Source organism: Rhipicephalus microplus, chromosome X (assembly GCF_043290135.1).
Source record: "Rhipicephalus microplus isolate Deutch F79 chromosome X, USDA_Rmic, whole genome shotgun sequence".
Classification (NCBI taxonomy): Eukaryota; Metazoa; Arthropoda; class Arachnida; order Ixodida; family Ixodidae; genus Rhipicephalus; species Rhipicephalus microplus.
Window position 1 is genome coordinate 299,772,175 of NC_134710.1, and position 16,532 is coordinate 299,788,706.

Sequence of the window (16,532 nt, forward strand, 5' to 3'; positions counted from 1 at the left end):
AGCCTTCTCCCCCGTCGAGAAAGTATTGCCCAAGCAATGGGAGCAATGGAAAAGCAATGGGAGCTTGTTTCCTCCCTATTTTCTCCGTGTCTTTGTGTTTTCTATGTACAAAAACCAAATAATTAAATAAATTACTGCAGAGTATTAAAAATGTAACGCGATATATTGGATGGCAAAATAATTATGGGGTATTCTTCCCAGAATTTTAATTAATCTATTTACGCATTTATTGTCCTCCTTGCCAAGTTTCTCCATGGGTCTTGAAAGTGGTAAATACGATAGCAGTATATGGAAAGTCAAAATGGCATAAAAAAAACGCTCATTGTCACACCTTGTAGACTGCGGCTCTTTGTTGTGAAACCTCGTAAATAAAGGAAATGAGCCGACAACGATAGCCCGATAAATGTTATTGAAAGGTGCACGGGGCTTTTATTTATTATAGATATCACGCAATATAACGTTCACCATTCCAACGTTCGTAGCCTAATGTCCTGCCACGTCGGGCTGCTTTCACTGTAGAATTGCTTGTACCATTTTCGAAAATCGGCAATAGTTTTGTCTCCTTTCTGGAGCGGTGGCTTCAGCAGCATTTTCTTGTGGTTCCACACGAGTAGATCCCTTTCAAACTGCGAAGCAGAAGAAATGGCAGGGAACGTACTGTTAAACTGCCTTCAATTACACATACTACGGTGGCTTATAAAGAAATATGAATAATTGTTCTAATGACTACATCAGTCCGCATCATGCAGCTTAAAATACGTAAGAATATAAAGATGGTCCATTGAGTGGGTATGGATATACCAGCTGCGTGAAGCACGTCTTAAAATTTGTGCGCAAAACCATTTTGATGGAAAAGAATCCTCATGGCATATACATAGGTTTTTTTTTCAAAATAAAGGTCAGTTTTAGAATGATCTCACAAGTCATCTACTTGGGGACGAAAATAAAAAAAACCGACCCCCCTCTTCCCTCCTGTATCCACCCATGCATATTTGGCCGTATTAACGCATTGTGCATGAAATACTAAAATTTCATACTTCTAGTTCCTGTAAAGCTTACTACTGTAATTTGTTGTGATAATTTCATTGTGTATCAGCCGGTGCAGCTGAATTATGTGTGTCATGGCTGCTCAATCTCCCCCCTTTTTAATGCGGCCTGACAATTTTGCTCCAGAACAAAAGAGCTCGCGAGAAAGCAAAAGTTCACTGACAGGCTACGGCGGGCTCTGCACACCGATGAAGTAATCGTCCTTGCAACTTCTTGAACCGCGTCGCGCGAAGGAGTAATCCCACTCATGCTCCCTACTCGGTTATAGTCGTATCCTGCCATCGTGTGTTCAGCACGCGATGCCTCTTTGTTCTTCCAGACTGCTGTTAGGTTTGAAAGTCAACGCTCTTTACCAAGACGCTACTGAGTTCATTTTTGGCCGACTGGGTGGATGCTTAACAGCTCGCTTAAAAAAACATACTAGTACAATTCATGAAACCGCTTTCCGCAAAGCCCACTGTTTGTAAAATCATGCAATGTTTGAGTCAAAAATGATGCGTTTGCCAGATTATTTACGCAGAATCATTGCTGATAACCGTTCGATTCATATTAAAGCTAGATTTATGTCGCAAAATAAATACGTCATTACACGCAAATAAATGTGCTCAAACAGAGAGAGAGAGAGTTTTCTCTCTCTCTCTCACGTTTATTGGGTGGTCAAAGACAGAATGTGGCCTCCGATGGTCCCTTATTCCATGAACCCTCTGGCTTGAACCGTCTGCCATGCCCGCGCGACGAGTTGTAGCTGGTCGAAGAGGTCCGACTTAGAGATCGCAGTCTCCCACGCTTCACTGAGGAGGTTTGGATCTGCATTTTGTGCTCAATATACCTTTACGAACATCTACTGATTACTGTTACATTCAGATTACATGTATAGATATACATATTTGTCGCGGAAATAAATACGTGTCCACGCGCAAATGAATGCTCTCATTCATACCTTTATAAATAAAATACACATTTGCTTGGATTCTTGGTTGACAGTGTTTTTGGAGTCGCAACGTTTTAAGTAGTGAAAATAACATTAGATATGCAATGTTGTGTTGTCGTACGTAGTGGCATAGCCAGGGAGTAGCACTCCCGGCCCATGCCCCACCCCACCCAAAATGTTTTTCGACATGCCGTATAGAGCAAATAATGACCCATTTTAAGAAGGTCACCTCCGCCCCCCCCCCCCCCCCCCGTGCACCAAAAACCAAAACAAAATTGTGCCTGTGCCCCTTGTCGTATGAACGAGGGCAAGACGCGGATCTTGTGCTTCCTCATTGCTTTAACCGGACACCCAAACTCGCAGCATGCATCTAATAAAGCGCATGTATGGAGAACAATCCATCTTTAGAGATTTGATTGATGGACTAGTTAGTTGTGCATAAGTGACTGCGACATATATTGACCAGCGTATTATGCATTGCTTAACTTCATGCACTACACCGGTCTAAAGGGGCTCATCTAATACAAGTGAGGAGTGATTCTTTTTTTGAAAGAAACGGCGAAAAATTTTTTGCTACGGGCAATATCGTTAGGCCTGCTCCAAAAATATTTTGCCACTTTGCCCATGCCACCAAAGTAGCTGAAAAGCTATATTGTGGCCAAAATCTACATAATGTCGCGAAATGAAATTACATCGTCGCATAAGCCACTATTATTGTTATTTAGGAGTAAATTAGAATTTCACTGGCCTTTAATTAGCTGGCAAAAGGTATGTGTCTCAGTGAATGAATGATGTACAGTGCGTTTCAGTAAATGTGTTCGCTGTCATTGAAAAATTACAAAAAGAAGGCATCTGCGTGCTACCTGCTGCGCTCCCTTTACTGTTGCTGAAGGCACCTTCAAAAGTATACAAACTATAATTACGGCATTATATACTAATTAACAGAATTTACTGTTTAACCAGAGAAACTAAGTGCATGGTCGAATGAAGTGGGCGAATTCAAGTACTTACTGCGAATAGTCTGTTAAAATTTCTGAAAAGACCGCCACTGGTAATCACCGTGGCACGATGAAATCTGGCTAATTTAGCATGCAAAACCAAAACCATGCTTTAAACAGCGTATCTGTCATTCACTTTGAAAACGCGCTCATGACGGCGCTGTTTCCCTCACATATGTGGAGGAAGCGAGCTTCGATAAGCGGCCACACGGCAGGAAAGTGCTTTCACGAACGAAGTATGTTGATTGATGGTTGACAAGGGCGAGGTCATTTTTCAAGTGAATGGTAGATGCGCTGTTTGGTGCATCGGTTTCGGCTTCGTCTGCTAAATTAACCAGATTTCATCACCCCGCGGTAATTACCAGGGGCCACCTTTGAGATATATTTCAAAGGGGTTATGAACAATTTGTAGCAAGTACTTGAATTCACTGATCTTAATCGACCGCTTAGTTTCACTGGTTGAAAAGGAAATTGTGTTTATTTTTATACTAACTGCCGTAATTAAGCTGTCACAAATTAATTTTCTCAATACTGTTTTAGCAGTTTAGGGCTTAATAATTTTTCCTACATTGAGTTATTGCACTGTGCTGCTGCCAACGCTTGTCACCATAAATACATATCGACCAGTAAAAAATCTGAAGTCCAAGGAAGAATGCGTCCCCTCCACCCCTATCACTGTGCCAAAGGCTGGCCTAAAGTCTTGGAAAGCTGCAATCGTCATTCTTTTAGGTGATATGTGTTTAACGTTGCAAAACCACCATATGAATATGAAAGACACCGTAGTGAAGGGATCCGGAGATGTCGACCACCAGGGCTTTTTGAATGTGCACCTAAATCTGAGCACCCCGGCTTACAGAATTTTCGCTCTATTGAACTGGCTTAATTATTCTTTGTACACGTCTTAAGGTGTATTCAGCTGCAGTAAGGGGAGCGCCGCAGGTAGCACGCAGATAACTTCTTTCTGTAATTTTTCAATTATAGTGCACACATTTCTTGAAACACGCCGTAAACAATACAAACGTTCGTTTTAAATATTAATAAGAATAATGAAAATATCTGGCGTGCTACGTGCCAACACCAGTGTATAATTCATGCCGAAGTGAAGGGCTTCGCAAAATTTCAACCATCTTTTCTTTTTTACCGTGCACTGACCATCACACAGTACGAGAGGCCGCTGCCGGGCTCGTCTTGTTTCTTGTGTTCATCGCATTCCTTGCGCTAAATTATTCAGTCTCATCGGCCACAAATCCAACCAAAGGGATCCAGCCTTGTGTTGTAGCGCTTCTACTGCCTTTATGCTGTGTCCACTTGTTTTTGTGTTTTTTACGCTATTTTACAATGACGCTACATCTTCATGAGAGCGCTTCGATGTGAAGGATGACAAAGCACTCTTCAGAACCACGTAAAACTATCCGCGCCTTTAGCTCACTGTGGCTGAAGGGAGCTTTGAAAGAAACACCTACGTCGCCCATCGCTAGTGCCAAAGCCGATGCGGTGGTTTGAAAGACAACTCGCCAATGGTATTAACGTGTAAAAGTCGCTAAATGTAGCTTCTTTTCAGTCGTGCTAGTGACAATTTTATCTTTTTGGAGTCTTGGTGACTTTTTCGGGGACATATAAATTTGAGGCATAGTGTGTTATTAAACAGACATAAAAAATTAGGAAACTGTGAGAACAGTGGAATGCTTGTAATCGGAACAAGCTTCAATGAATGAGGTCAATACATACAGGATAAAGCAGCTTGTGGTACTGCGATCTTAAGCGTGCAATCGGAACACTAGTTATATTCCAGGTAGAGATGTCCCGGTGTGACAGCGGCCCTCTGCACGTTGGCTCGTGCACCTCAAGACTTCAAATAAAGTTTCGAATCCATAGGGAAAGCGGCTACAAACGGATCGCGGTTCCCCGCAAACAGGTGGACTGCAGCTGCTCACGGATGAACAGTGGCGTAGACAGGAAGTAGCAGCACAGTCCAACTTCATTCGCCAAACAGAAATGGATTTCAAATAATTTTTAAATAAAAAGTATTCTCTTCTCGCACGTTGTCAAATAAAAAAACTGAAGACTCAAGAAAAAATATCGTCATCATCATGGTTCAGTGACTTTTGGCTAGAATTGTCGACTTTTCAGAAGCGTCCTGATGACTTTGCTAAACAAAAAGTCCAGACCATGGGAACTCAGGCTCTCAGAGCAGCGTTCGGTGGGCAGCACCAAAGGGGGGAAACCAAGTGGCCGTGTCCGTACGATAGCGCTGTCATAGATGAAGTGCAGTTTCTACAGTGGCAATGTGTGGGAGCGGGCTAGTGGGTATTCCATGACTTAAACTGATGAAGTTAAATAACGGTAAGAACGTACTAAGAAGCGCTTGTCCTTGTGGTTTTCTTAGTCCGTTGTGACCTTCTTGCACTTCAGCTGTTTAAGTGTACAGTGGCGCTGTATATGTCTAGGGAATGGTCCGTTTGCGTGCCTGAACCGCTAGGGCACGTATTTGCGATAAAAATAGGGCATATTCTGCTTTTCATCATTTATTCGTTTAAAATTAAGCAAAGAACAGATAAGTGGAGAGCTCGAACGTATGAAACCAGCCATTTCTTCGCCAATGCCTCACAGTGGGCGTGAACCACGGAGACAAGGCGAAGAAGAACAAGCATGCACCACACAAAATGCATAGACCCCCTTACTGAATACTGGTGAGCTAAAACGAAGAAGGTATTACACGTATGCTGTTCAAACTGTGTCTTCATTGGACCAAAGCAACAAGAAGGTATGCTTAGACAAATGCGAAAATTTTCCCTGGTTGACTGTGATTCCTTGGTTGTTTCAATTTTTTCCCTGCTTGCGAAATTGGAAGCTCTCCCTGGGTTATTGCGTTTCATATTAGTATGCTGTTTCTACCTTTATTGCTATGTAACCTAACCATGCTTAATTTTTTATATGATAAACGACCAACTAATTCCACATTTTTCGTCTCTATTGTAAATCTTCCTCCTTTTATTAATCATTGGTTTCAGGGCCAATCCCACGTAAAGGGTAAAAGCCACGAAATAAAGGTCAAGCAAGAAGTTGCCTTCTAAAGGATTCTGCATGAAAAGTTACGTAAGTACTTGCAACGACGAATCTCGTGAAAAAGCTGTGTGTTGCTCCCGTGGGAAACTTTGAAAGACATAGGCTAAACTCAAAAGGAACTTTCCGTACCCATGTTGTGTAATTAGTTGCTGGGTGTGTGATAGACTATGATATGAAATTGTTTGTCATCTCAGTGTCGTGAGATAAGCAGCTATTCCGTTTCCTAACACCGAGAAGCAGGCCCGAAAACGGGTTCATGTGAACGTTTCATGATAATAAGGGTTGCAGCGCGAGCACGAATGTGCTAGAAGAAACAGACGAAAGTCGAGGTACGGAAAGCAAAGAGGACAACACGAGCGCTGCCTTCCTCTTTGCTTTCCGTACCTCGACTTCCGTCTGTTTCTTCTAGCACATTCGTGCTCGCGCTTCAATCCTTATTATCATGAATTCAAACCAACTAGCCCAAATCGCCATTCTTCTTGAACGCTTCAGCTTTTCTACCACAATAAATATTTCTCTTTCGCGTAATACTGAGACGCCTGCAAAGCAGCACATACACACATGGGGCCCTAATGCACCGTCTCTACACAACGAGATATAGCTCTATGTGCCCGCTTTGCAACGTACCGGACACCCTGGGGCACTTGCTTCTTGCATGCCAGTGTATTGCCAGACGTAACCTGCAACAACACACGACTGATAACGAAGCAGGACGGACGACGAAGACCTAACCGAAACGTGGGAGGCGAAGCTCGCCCTCGAGGTCCTGGAAGATCAACAACAACTCGTCGCCAGGGCCAAGAGGGCAGTAGAAGCAAGAGGGTTCCTGGACTAAGGAGCCCTCCCACCTCAGGGTGGCACCGGGCATTGCTCGCGGCACTTTTTCAAAATAAACGTTTACTTCTCTCTCTCTCTCTTTCTCACTAGTCTCTACCCTCGGAGGGGTAAGGGTCCCAATTTTTTAAATTGATATTTCGGGTCACCATGAAACGTGTGTACTTTTTTCGATGCATGTGATGTGCTTTAGAACTTTTACTATAGATGCAGATCAATGCAAATATGTGCGGAAGCTTTCTAAATATATCCAAGGTTTCGTAAGTAGTATAATGAAATTCGACAATCGGTGACTACGAACGCTTAACTTCACTATAACCAATGAAACAACTGCAAAGCGCCCTAAACGGTGCTAATGACTTCTTTAGAAACTAATTGATCATTAACACAACGAATTAGGCTTTGTGTGTAACTTCGAAGCTTCAAACGTTCGCATCGCTACAGGAAGTCCCACGTATAGACGAAAAGTTTTCAGCCAGCTCTTTTTCTGAGAAGTTATTCACGTGACCGATAGATTTAGGTCTCTCAATCAAGTAACGAGAAATTTTTTATTTAGCCCTGAACAAATTCTGTTCGCAATAACACACGTCACGAATAGTTGTATTAATGAGAAATAATCTCCTGAGAGAGATTGCGTGACGTGATTACGTACTCTACTTAGTAACGTCTATCTTCGTTTGATGCAGCGCTGTCAGGACAAGTACGATGAATAAGAAGCACAGGACAGGTGACGTCCTGTCTTTCTTATTCTTCATCCTCCATGTGCACTACGTTAACTACAGAGAAGAACGCGTACCAACTGGCTCAAATATCTATTCTTATGAACCTCCAGTGAACAGTGAACCTCATGTTCTTCTGTTGCAATGTGCTTGAGGTGGACGCGAGCTGCGTGACCTTATGTTGATCTTGCGGTTTTTTTTAACGCTAGAAACATGCCCTTGGTACTTCATGAGCTCCACTTCGGGGAGATGTCTAGCTGAAACGCCATGTGCCTGAGCAAGCAACCAGCGAGCGTTTTCTAGAGTACCAGTTCGGGCTGCCAGTACCTGATCGATGCTGAAATCCGCATGTTTCTGGTGACCCATCAAGCTAAAAAAGAACCCCCCCCCCCCTCACGCTACCCAGTAACGATAGAATGAGTTACCGGTGGCCATTGCTAGAGAGTTTTCTTTTTCTCACCTCAATTTTTTGTGCATGACGATACGGAGAACAAATAATAATTACCGGAGAACAAAATAAGAAGTGCAGAGCTCAACCACATGCTGTCAGACTCGGCCACCGGAATAAGAGCTTAGTCCCATTTGCAGATTTTCAATTAACGTGATCGATCGGTGAGTTAGTGTAGGAAAAGCACTTCTAAGAAGGAAGGTAACATAAATATAAAACTTTCCCATAGATCCCTTCATATTAGGCGATTTGCTTGAGCTGTGAGTGGAATGATTGGGTAGCTTATATGCGCTTACAGAAATAAACTTTCTAAGTACGAGGAATCTTTCCACTCTGTGACGGTAGATGACAAGTGAGGCTAGTGAGCACGCCACACACGGGTGTCTATTTCGCGCTGTATTCAATAAAAAAAACGTGCAAATAGGTCTGAGGCATCTGTGCAGGAAGCATACGTTGAATTTAGCGCATGCTTATTTAACGTCTTATATTTGAACAGCCTTTTTTCTGTGATATGCTTCATCTTGTCTGACTTGCCGCATGCACTTGGCTTTTCACATGTGATTCTGACAGTCATTTGAGCAGCATGCGTATGTTCCCTTCATTAAGATGCATCGGTGGTGAGTAAAATGGTAGGCGCAAAATACTGTTGCACTGATGTGTGCTCATGGTTTTTTCACAGAAATGGCAAAATTCTCTAGCCGTAAATACCTTCATTGAAAAACCGTTTCAGTATTCTTAGACAACAGATTGGCACAATTGATGACAATATTAGTATGAATTGTCATATAAAATATAAAGACTACAATGAGTATAGATCATACGTTTGTGCTACACTATTTTAAGTACCTATAGTTTGATTCGCATTAGGTTCGGTTATTGACTACTTGAAGTTGTATATTCCACTTCTCGAGCTTCTGAGTTTACGAGCACGAAGGCTATAAACCGATGAACTTGAGGGCGGTTACTAATCATAACGCTGAAGAATAGCTATGTTGGTTGCTTCACAGTATCACTTTTCGAGCAGGCGCATAGGGTGCATTATCAAATGAAACATATTCCACTCCCAATGGATGAATTGTGCGCTTTTGAGCAGCTAATATACTATGGTATTATGCCTTTTTACTTGTCCAGTCCTATCAACTTTGCAAGTTCCTGTTTTCCTCACTGAACACGTTTATGAGAATAGGAACTCACGAAGATGATAGGACTGTACAAGTAGTCAGTTCTGTTCCCATCAAAATGACTTAATATTAATCTTTTACAACTGCATTTCAAGGAACACCAACTTTTTGGGCACATATTTACTGTTGGTGTTAAAAAACAAATAACTAAATAATTAAATTTTGTTTCGCAGAGTGCAACGCTATGTTAGTTGGCTTTTAGCCCGACAAAGTATTTGTGGTGCACAATACAGAATACACAAGATACACAAGATACACAAGACACAAGATACACAATACACAAGATACACAAGATATACACAAGATACACAATACACGAGATACACAATACAGAATACACAAGAAAAAAATTGGCCCCGTATATGCATTCACACTGCAAATGTCGTCGAAAGAGTACAGTCTTGCTTCTGGAGAGAGTGAACAAAACGTTTATTTGATGTTCTGCGCAAGAAAGTTGGTGAATGGTATTCTGGAGGCGCTACGTTAGAGTGCCTCGGGCGTGCAGCGGAAGCGAACGAGCGCATCAAGTCACGTCACGCGTGAAACATGAGCGCTATCTGGCAGTTATCTTGGAAAACGAAGCGCACGGCGGGCACGCCCGTCACAGTGCTGATAAGGTGTAGAACGCAAGGCGACAAGTAGGCGCCACTACCGTGTCGTCTTAGCAAAGCGTCGGAAACACTTTCCCTTTTGTGCAAGCGCTGCATGGCCAGCATAGCGTGATAAACGACGCGGTCATTGGAATTACTTATGTATGTCTTTTCTAGTAAGTAAAAACACGTACAAACAGTTGACGTGTTGTTATAATGCCTCAGATGTGGGCAACAATCGCGTTTTCAGTGACAATCGCACAAGTATGAACGCTGAACTCTTGAGCAATATTGGTGGGCGCTGCTGGGGTTGGCCGTTTGGGGTATCGTCTGGTGCCGTTTAGGGTACCCGGTACCGTTAAGGGCGGACAAACAGACAAACGTATAGACAGACAGATACACCAAAATTTTTGCGTTGATTGATATGTTGGATTTAACGCCCAAAAAACCACCATATGATTACGAGAGACGCCGTAGTGGAGGGCTCCGGAAATTTCGACTACCTGGGGTTCTTTACCATGCACCCAAATCTGAGCACACGGGCCTACAACGTTTCGGCCTCAATGGAGGCCGAAATGTTGTCGCTGAACTCTGAGCCCATGTGCTCAGAGTTTAGCGTCAGTCAGCGTCGCTGAACTCTGAGCAACTCTGAGCTGCGGGTCAGCAGCGGAGTGCCTTAGCCAGTAGACCACCATGGTGGGGCAATTTTCGCGTTGAAGTTCCCCAAAAATGACTATCGTCTTTAGAACGAGATAAGACAGGATTGGGCGCTTGGTGCAGAGAACTCCTTGACAGTACAAATATATTATTTATTAGGTTTGATACTCGTTGAATGTCTAAGCGTACTCACAGATTTTGTGTATACGTTGCTGGCGAGCCAGCGAAAGATCGTGTTGGTGCGGGGTGCGTAGTGAATGGTGTGCACCACGCGTATTCGGAACGGACCCAGTGGTGTGACAGCGACCACCGTGAGTTGGGCACCGAAGGCGCTCTCGACGCGCACCATGAGCAGCGCTGGTCCCTGCAGCCTCAAGTATGTCACGTTGTCGAACAAGCGTGGACATCGACCCAGCACGCGGATCTTGGCCTCGATGTCGACGCAGCAGCGGTGCTCGTCCGTGTACCACTTGGCCGTCCACAGATGCGTGAAGAAATGACCCCAGGCGGTGTCGCCTGCGTTTTTAGCGAACTCCTCCGGGGACAGCAACACGTTAGGCCCGTGGAAGTAGCCGAAGTGTGTCACGTCTGACTCGTTCTCCGCCAAGTCCCGGATGTGGCAGCTGACCGTCTCCTCGTACCGCGTCCACGCTTTCCAGCGGCCGCTCGTCACCTCGGCAACGTCTTCTATTTGCCAGGTGGGCTCCTCCCCGTCCGCATGGTACCACAGAAACACGTTGCCCAGAAGTTCGGCCGTGGTCCACGTTCTTATTTTGATGAAGTCTGGCACTGTGAAAAGAGCGAGCAGCGTGCTGACGAGTGAGAGCTGATTGCTCTAGACACGCGATTGAATGGCCAAAAGAAGTGTGCTCTACTTTCAGTAAATATATCTAAAAGAAGGTTTACATAAGACAATTGACTTGAACTGCTTCATTTTCGTGTATGTGAAGATTTCTTGCGCATGGGGTGTTACTGAGGCCAAAGTTTCGACAAGTGTCTTGCTTCAAATCTGCAATTCGAAAAAGACATGACGAAGATGCTAGCTCCAACCCGTCTTCAAGATATTTTCATCTGTTGCTACCATCTCATCCTAATATACCGCCTTAATTCACCTTTTGTATGTTTTGCGTTAAAAAGTTTACTGAAAGAAGGAATCACTGGTGGAGGCAATGTTGTACTCGTCGGGGATGATTGTTTCTTATTTTAGACAGGGTGTCTCACGTAATTTTAGCCAGAGTTGAAAAATATTCCGAAGCGTGTAATTACGACGCAACCAAACGCATGTCGCTCACCGCTGCCTGGAGTTAGTCAGACCATTTTTTGTGTTGTCAAATATTGCTTAACTAGATATGTCTATTTAACAAACTTTTCAAGAAACGAAGATAAATAAAAATTTTCTTGAGAATGTTGTGGATTAATTTGCAAAACATCCGATTAGACAGTTTTGAACTTTATACCTTTTAGGTGTTAGTGTTTTTCTACTAATTACGAATGCCCGCGAAATGCAAAAAATATCACGTGACAAACCCACTTGTGTGCCAGTGCACACAATGGTATTAGTGCGCCCTAACGTTCCGCGTACGAACGACCATAGCATTTGTCCCATTGTGCTGTATCGGCAGGGCCGAAACGATGGTGGTGGCTTTACGATGAACATGTCTTTCTATAAGTGCAGTGTCTAGAAATGTACTGGCTAGTGTGCTGAGCGCGCGCATTCCGTACGAGAGAGGGCGGCCCCGCACGTGATGACTGCACTCAGATGCCACAAGCGGCGATGCGTGTCGAGAGGGGGCACGAACGCGCGAATTTCCTCTCGTCCTGTTGCTGCCGAAGCCTCACCACGTTAAATATAAGTGTGTGACAGCTGCCTTCTGATTTACTGTAAAGTTCGACGGCGCCATATCTACACTGCAACACCCTGAGATGTTAAAAGCTAAGCAGCAATGCAAAGAAAGGACGTGTATTGTGCCGCTGTGTCCAAGATATTATTGGTTGAACAAGGAAAAAATGTCTTGTTCCCCGTACTAACGGATCCAGCACGGTTTCCTGAATGAAAAAGTAGGATAAAGAGGGCAGACACAAGGCTGAATACAAAGGCTGTCGTGTGAGAAAAGCATTCTGATAGTGACTCCATCGAACTATCTTTTCTGATTTGGGTGAACGGTGTCGGGAACGAAATCGCCGTATGGGCATAACTTCAAATATCGATATTTATCTAAAAAAATTTAAAATACGCTTTCAAATTTCATTCACACATTTTTTCTCCCATTTCAACGTCGGTCTCCCTTTCCAACAACGTTTTAAGCATCATATGCGTCGGGTATCAGGTTGTTCATTGGCAAGTTATCATTCTTTGTTTTCACTTGAATCCTAATGGAATGCAGGCTAAGGCGTAAAGGTTTTTGAGTCTTCTGTGATAATTTTTGCTCTCAAGAACAAAGCACATTAAAAATTAACTCTGTTGGTTATACTGTTAATGATTTTTAAAATTAGTTTCTTTGCGTACTGCAACCACTTTGAGAATCTATCTATCTATCTATCTATCTATCTATCTATCTATCTATCTATCTATCTATCTATCTATCTATCTATCTATCTATCTATCTATCTATCTATCTATCTATCTATCTATCTATCTATCTATCTATCTATCTATCTATCTATCTATCTATCTATCTATCGAATCACCTACGTCTGGGTGCCCTCACGATCACTCCCCCCCCCTTAACTTATAGTAATCCAAAATTAGTGTGGGCGGTTAAGATGGGTCGATGAATATGACTCGCTGGTCCTGGCTTTAATAATTTCACAATCCCGTCACGTACGCCATCAAACCCTTCTCGCCACATCTTTTTTAATGCGTGAGCGTTAAGCTGGCATTGGCAACGTTGACCCTACGAATGCAAATAATAAACTTTTCTGTCGTAGCAGAGGAATCGAAGCCAAACAATCTGCGTGGAAACCAAGTATTCTACTACAGAGCCACGCCAGGTTTTCGAAATACTTTCCAAGAAGAGCCAGATGTTCGTGAAACGCCAACGCTGGTTCTAGTATTGACCATCCGATTTCTCACATATATTTAGCGCCACTTCATAATGTTTCACCTAATAAAATATTACAACAGAGTCACCTTGCATAGCATTGATTCCCAAGTTACGTGGCATCTGCCTCTTTTTTTTTTGCGGGCAGTAGCGGATGGCGAAATGTATGCCACGAAATCTTCTTCATTTGGTATTGCAAAGGGCCAGTGCTGTGAAAGCAATCGAGTAGTTCTTATAAAATAAAGCATTAGGTAAAAAACACTCAAAATGCAGGAAAATATTAGTTCGCCTCGCACGGCTCGGCCTCCTGAAAGCTTCGCAGCGCTGGCAGAGCGCAAGGATTGAACGCGAATGCACCCACTCGCACGGCAGCGCACCATAAGGGCGCGGCCGCCAGTCATCAGCTGCGGGGCCATCTCATAGCCAGCGCTCAGCACACTAGGCAGTATATTTCTAGACACTATACTATACGCCACAAGAACGATAACCTCTGTGACCGCTTATCGCTGGCATGAACCGGTGCGAGGTGAGCATGTGGTTCATACGCGGAACGTTAAGGAGCACTAGAATAATCGTGCGCACTGATGCGCGTGCAGGTTTGACACGTGGTATTTTTTTTTGTATTTCGCGGGCATTTGTAGTTAGCAGAAAAACACTATTACTTGACAGATATGAAGTTCAAAACTATTTATTTGGAAGTTTTGCAAACCGATCAACTTTCCCATTGAAATTTTTATCCATGATCGTCCTTTCAAAAGTTAGTTAATTAAACAGATCTATGTAAACAACATTTGACAACACCAAAAATAGTCGGACTAACTCCAGGCAACGGTTAGCAACATGCATTTGGTCGCGTCGTGATTACGTGTTTCGGCATATTTTTAAACTCTGGGTAATACAACGTGGGACATCCTGTAGAAGTAAATAACAACTCTGAACACTCACACGTTAGTCAAACGTGGACGCTAGCGTCCGTCATTAGGAGAACTTATAAAAGCATACCTTTTGCGGAGTAAGGCACGTGGGCACAAACGCCATCCTTTGCGTCAAACCTCCACCCATGGAAGGGGCACTCGATGCACTCTCCCACCACACGGCCCATCACACCGAGGTGAGCACCCAGGTGGGGACAGTAGGCGTCCATAACGTGTACCACGCCGTCCTCGGTACGAAAGGCGACGAGCTCTAGTCCTATACGAAAATCATTATTATTACAAGTAATTCAACAAATAGTTTCCTAGGTTTCCCCACAGATAGTTTCCTAGGTAGCCCGTATGTATGTACTTTTTAGGGGCGAAGATCTTTAGGGCGTGGGTCTGTCCATGGGATGCCACGGGATGCGAGATGGGAGATGGTGGTACTTAGATTGTTCACTAGATGGACACAAGGACGAACGCATGAATGGATGGACAGACAGACTAGCAGACAGACGGACGGATGGATGGACGCGCGGAGCAGGTATGTGCCACAGGGGATGCGAAATGCGAGTTTGCCGTACTTGAAGTGTTCACTAGATGGATGCACGGATGGACAGACAAACAGGCTAGAAGACGGACGGACAGATGGACGGAAGCGCGGACATACGGGCGGATGGACACACGACAGACGGACGGGCGCATAGATGGACGGACGGAGCAAGAACGAACGGACGGACGGAAGCACGGACGGGCTGATGAACGCTTCGCTCCATTCGTCAGTCACGGTATGTGAACTATCATTTGCCATTGAAACAAAAAAAAAACCAACAGAATCTAGGAAGCTGCGGTAGCGAAGTAAAACTGCTGCCATGCCATCAAAAGAGCGGTAAAAAATAGGCCTGCGATGCTTGCACATGCCACAGCCACGCAATTGGTAAAAACGATGCCGCACGCGTCAAGACGATGGCTTCAAAACGTCGGCAAATATCATGGTGGCGTTCACTAAGGGAGAGAAGGGAGATAGCGTACTGTCACTGCAGTTAATCAGTTTTGAACCAGGAAAATACCTTCAAGTCTAGTTTATTGGTGATCAAAAGGATGCCACCAATGATTCCCCTGATCTGTGGAATAAATTCTTAGTTGGAAACGGCTACTAACTAAATTATCAAATTTTGTGTGAACGAATAACAACCAACGATTGAGAAAAAAAGCGGTACCTGATTGTTGAAATTCTTTTCGGTTGTTACTACAAAAGCTATTATTGCAGAGCTGTTATAGTCAAGGTTAGCCATGTGTCGTAGATATATTTATCAACATGATCAACTCGTACGCAGTGAATGGCCACCGACTCATTTTGTGCAGATGGTTAGCAAGAGAAGGTAAAATGGGCCTACCAGCTCCGCTGAGACCCAGGCCCATATTCATAAACTAACCTCAACCTTACCCCAAGATTTCCTTATCGGTTTTAAGCCTATATTGCGATTGATCAACAAAGTAGGCCAGTGTATGCAATAACCAATCGTGCTCTTATCTTTTAGCCTGTTACCATTTCTCTGCTTTTAAGTGCAGGAACTTGAGTTAAATGTGAGGTAAATGCGAAGGTGGTTTGTGAATACGGGCTTCCATTTTGAATGAATTTGTGCTAGCTGCGCTAATCTTTTTTCTTGATACGGTTATCTTTTTCTGTGAGACATCACTGCGTGGTAAATAGATATTGATACACTCCAACTTACCAAGCACATCAACTCGTTTTACTTGTTTCACCTTGAGCTCTTGAGACTCTATTATAGGAAACCAGCCATTGGGATACACCGGTGGCAGATCTTCTTGAGGATGCCGTATGCTGCCAGGAATCAGCTGCATGTTCAAATATGTAACAAAATAGGCTTAAAGAGGTTTCTAGTGGTTACTGCGGGTGAAATATGCCTCGTACGAACATCGAAACACATGCACCACAACAGCAATTTCTCGAAGAATGTCGCGTCCATAAGTTTTTTAATGAAGCGCTCCCAAAAAGAGTCACGAATAAAGCAGGATTGCCAATGCATCACTATGCTATGACCAAGTGTACGGCAGTGTTGCGAGCAGCTTGGTCAATGTGAG

The 16,532-nt window shown here is 43.7% G+C and overlaps 1 protein-coding gene across 1 annotated transcript; it reads right to left on the reverse strand.

The window, feature by feature from the left end:
• Positions 1-461: 461 nt before the first annotated feature.
• LOC119161395 (cholesterol 7-desaturase nvd) lies at positions 462-16,292 on the reverse strand. The gene is made up of 4 exons (XM_037413833.2): positions 16,163-16,292; positions 14,515-14,703; positions 10,665-11,260; positions 462-626 (listed from the first exon to the last, which is right to left on the reverse strand). Exons 1-4 carry the CDS (start codon positions 16,290-16,292, stop codon positions 462-464), a joined length of 1,080 nt encoding a protein of 359 aa, XP_037269730.2.
• Between the last annotated feature and the right edge of the window lie 240 nt (positions 16,293-16,532).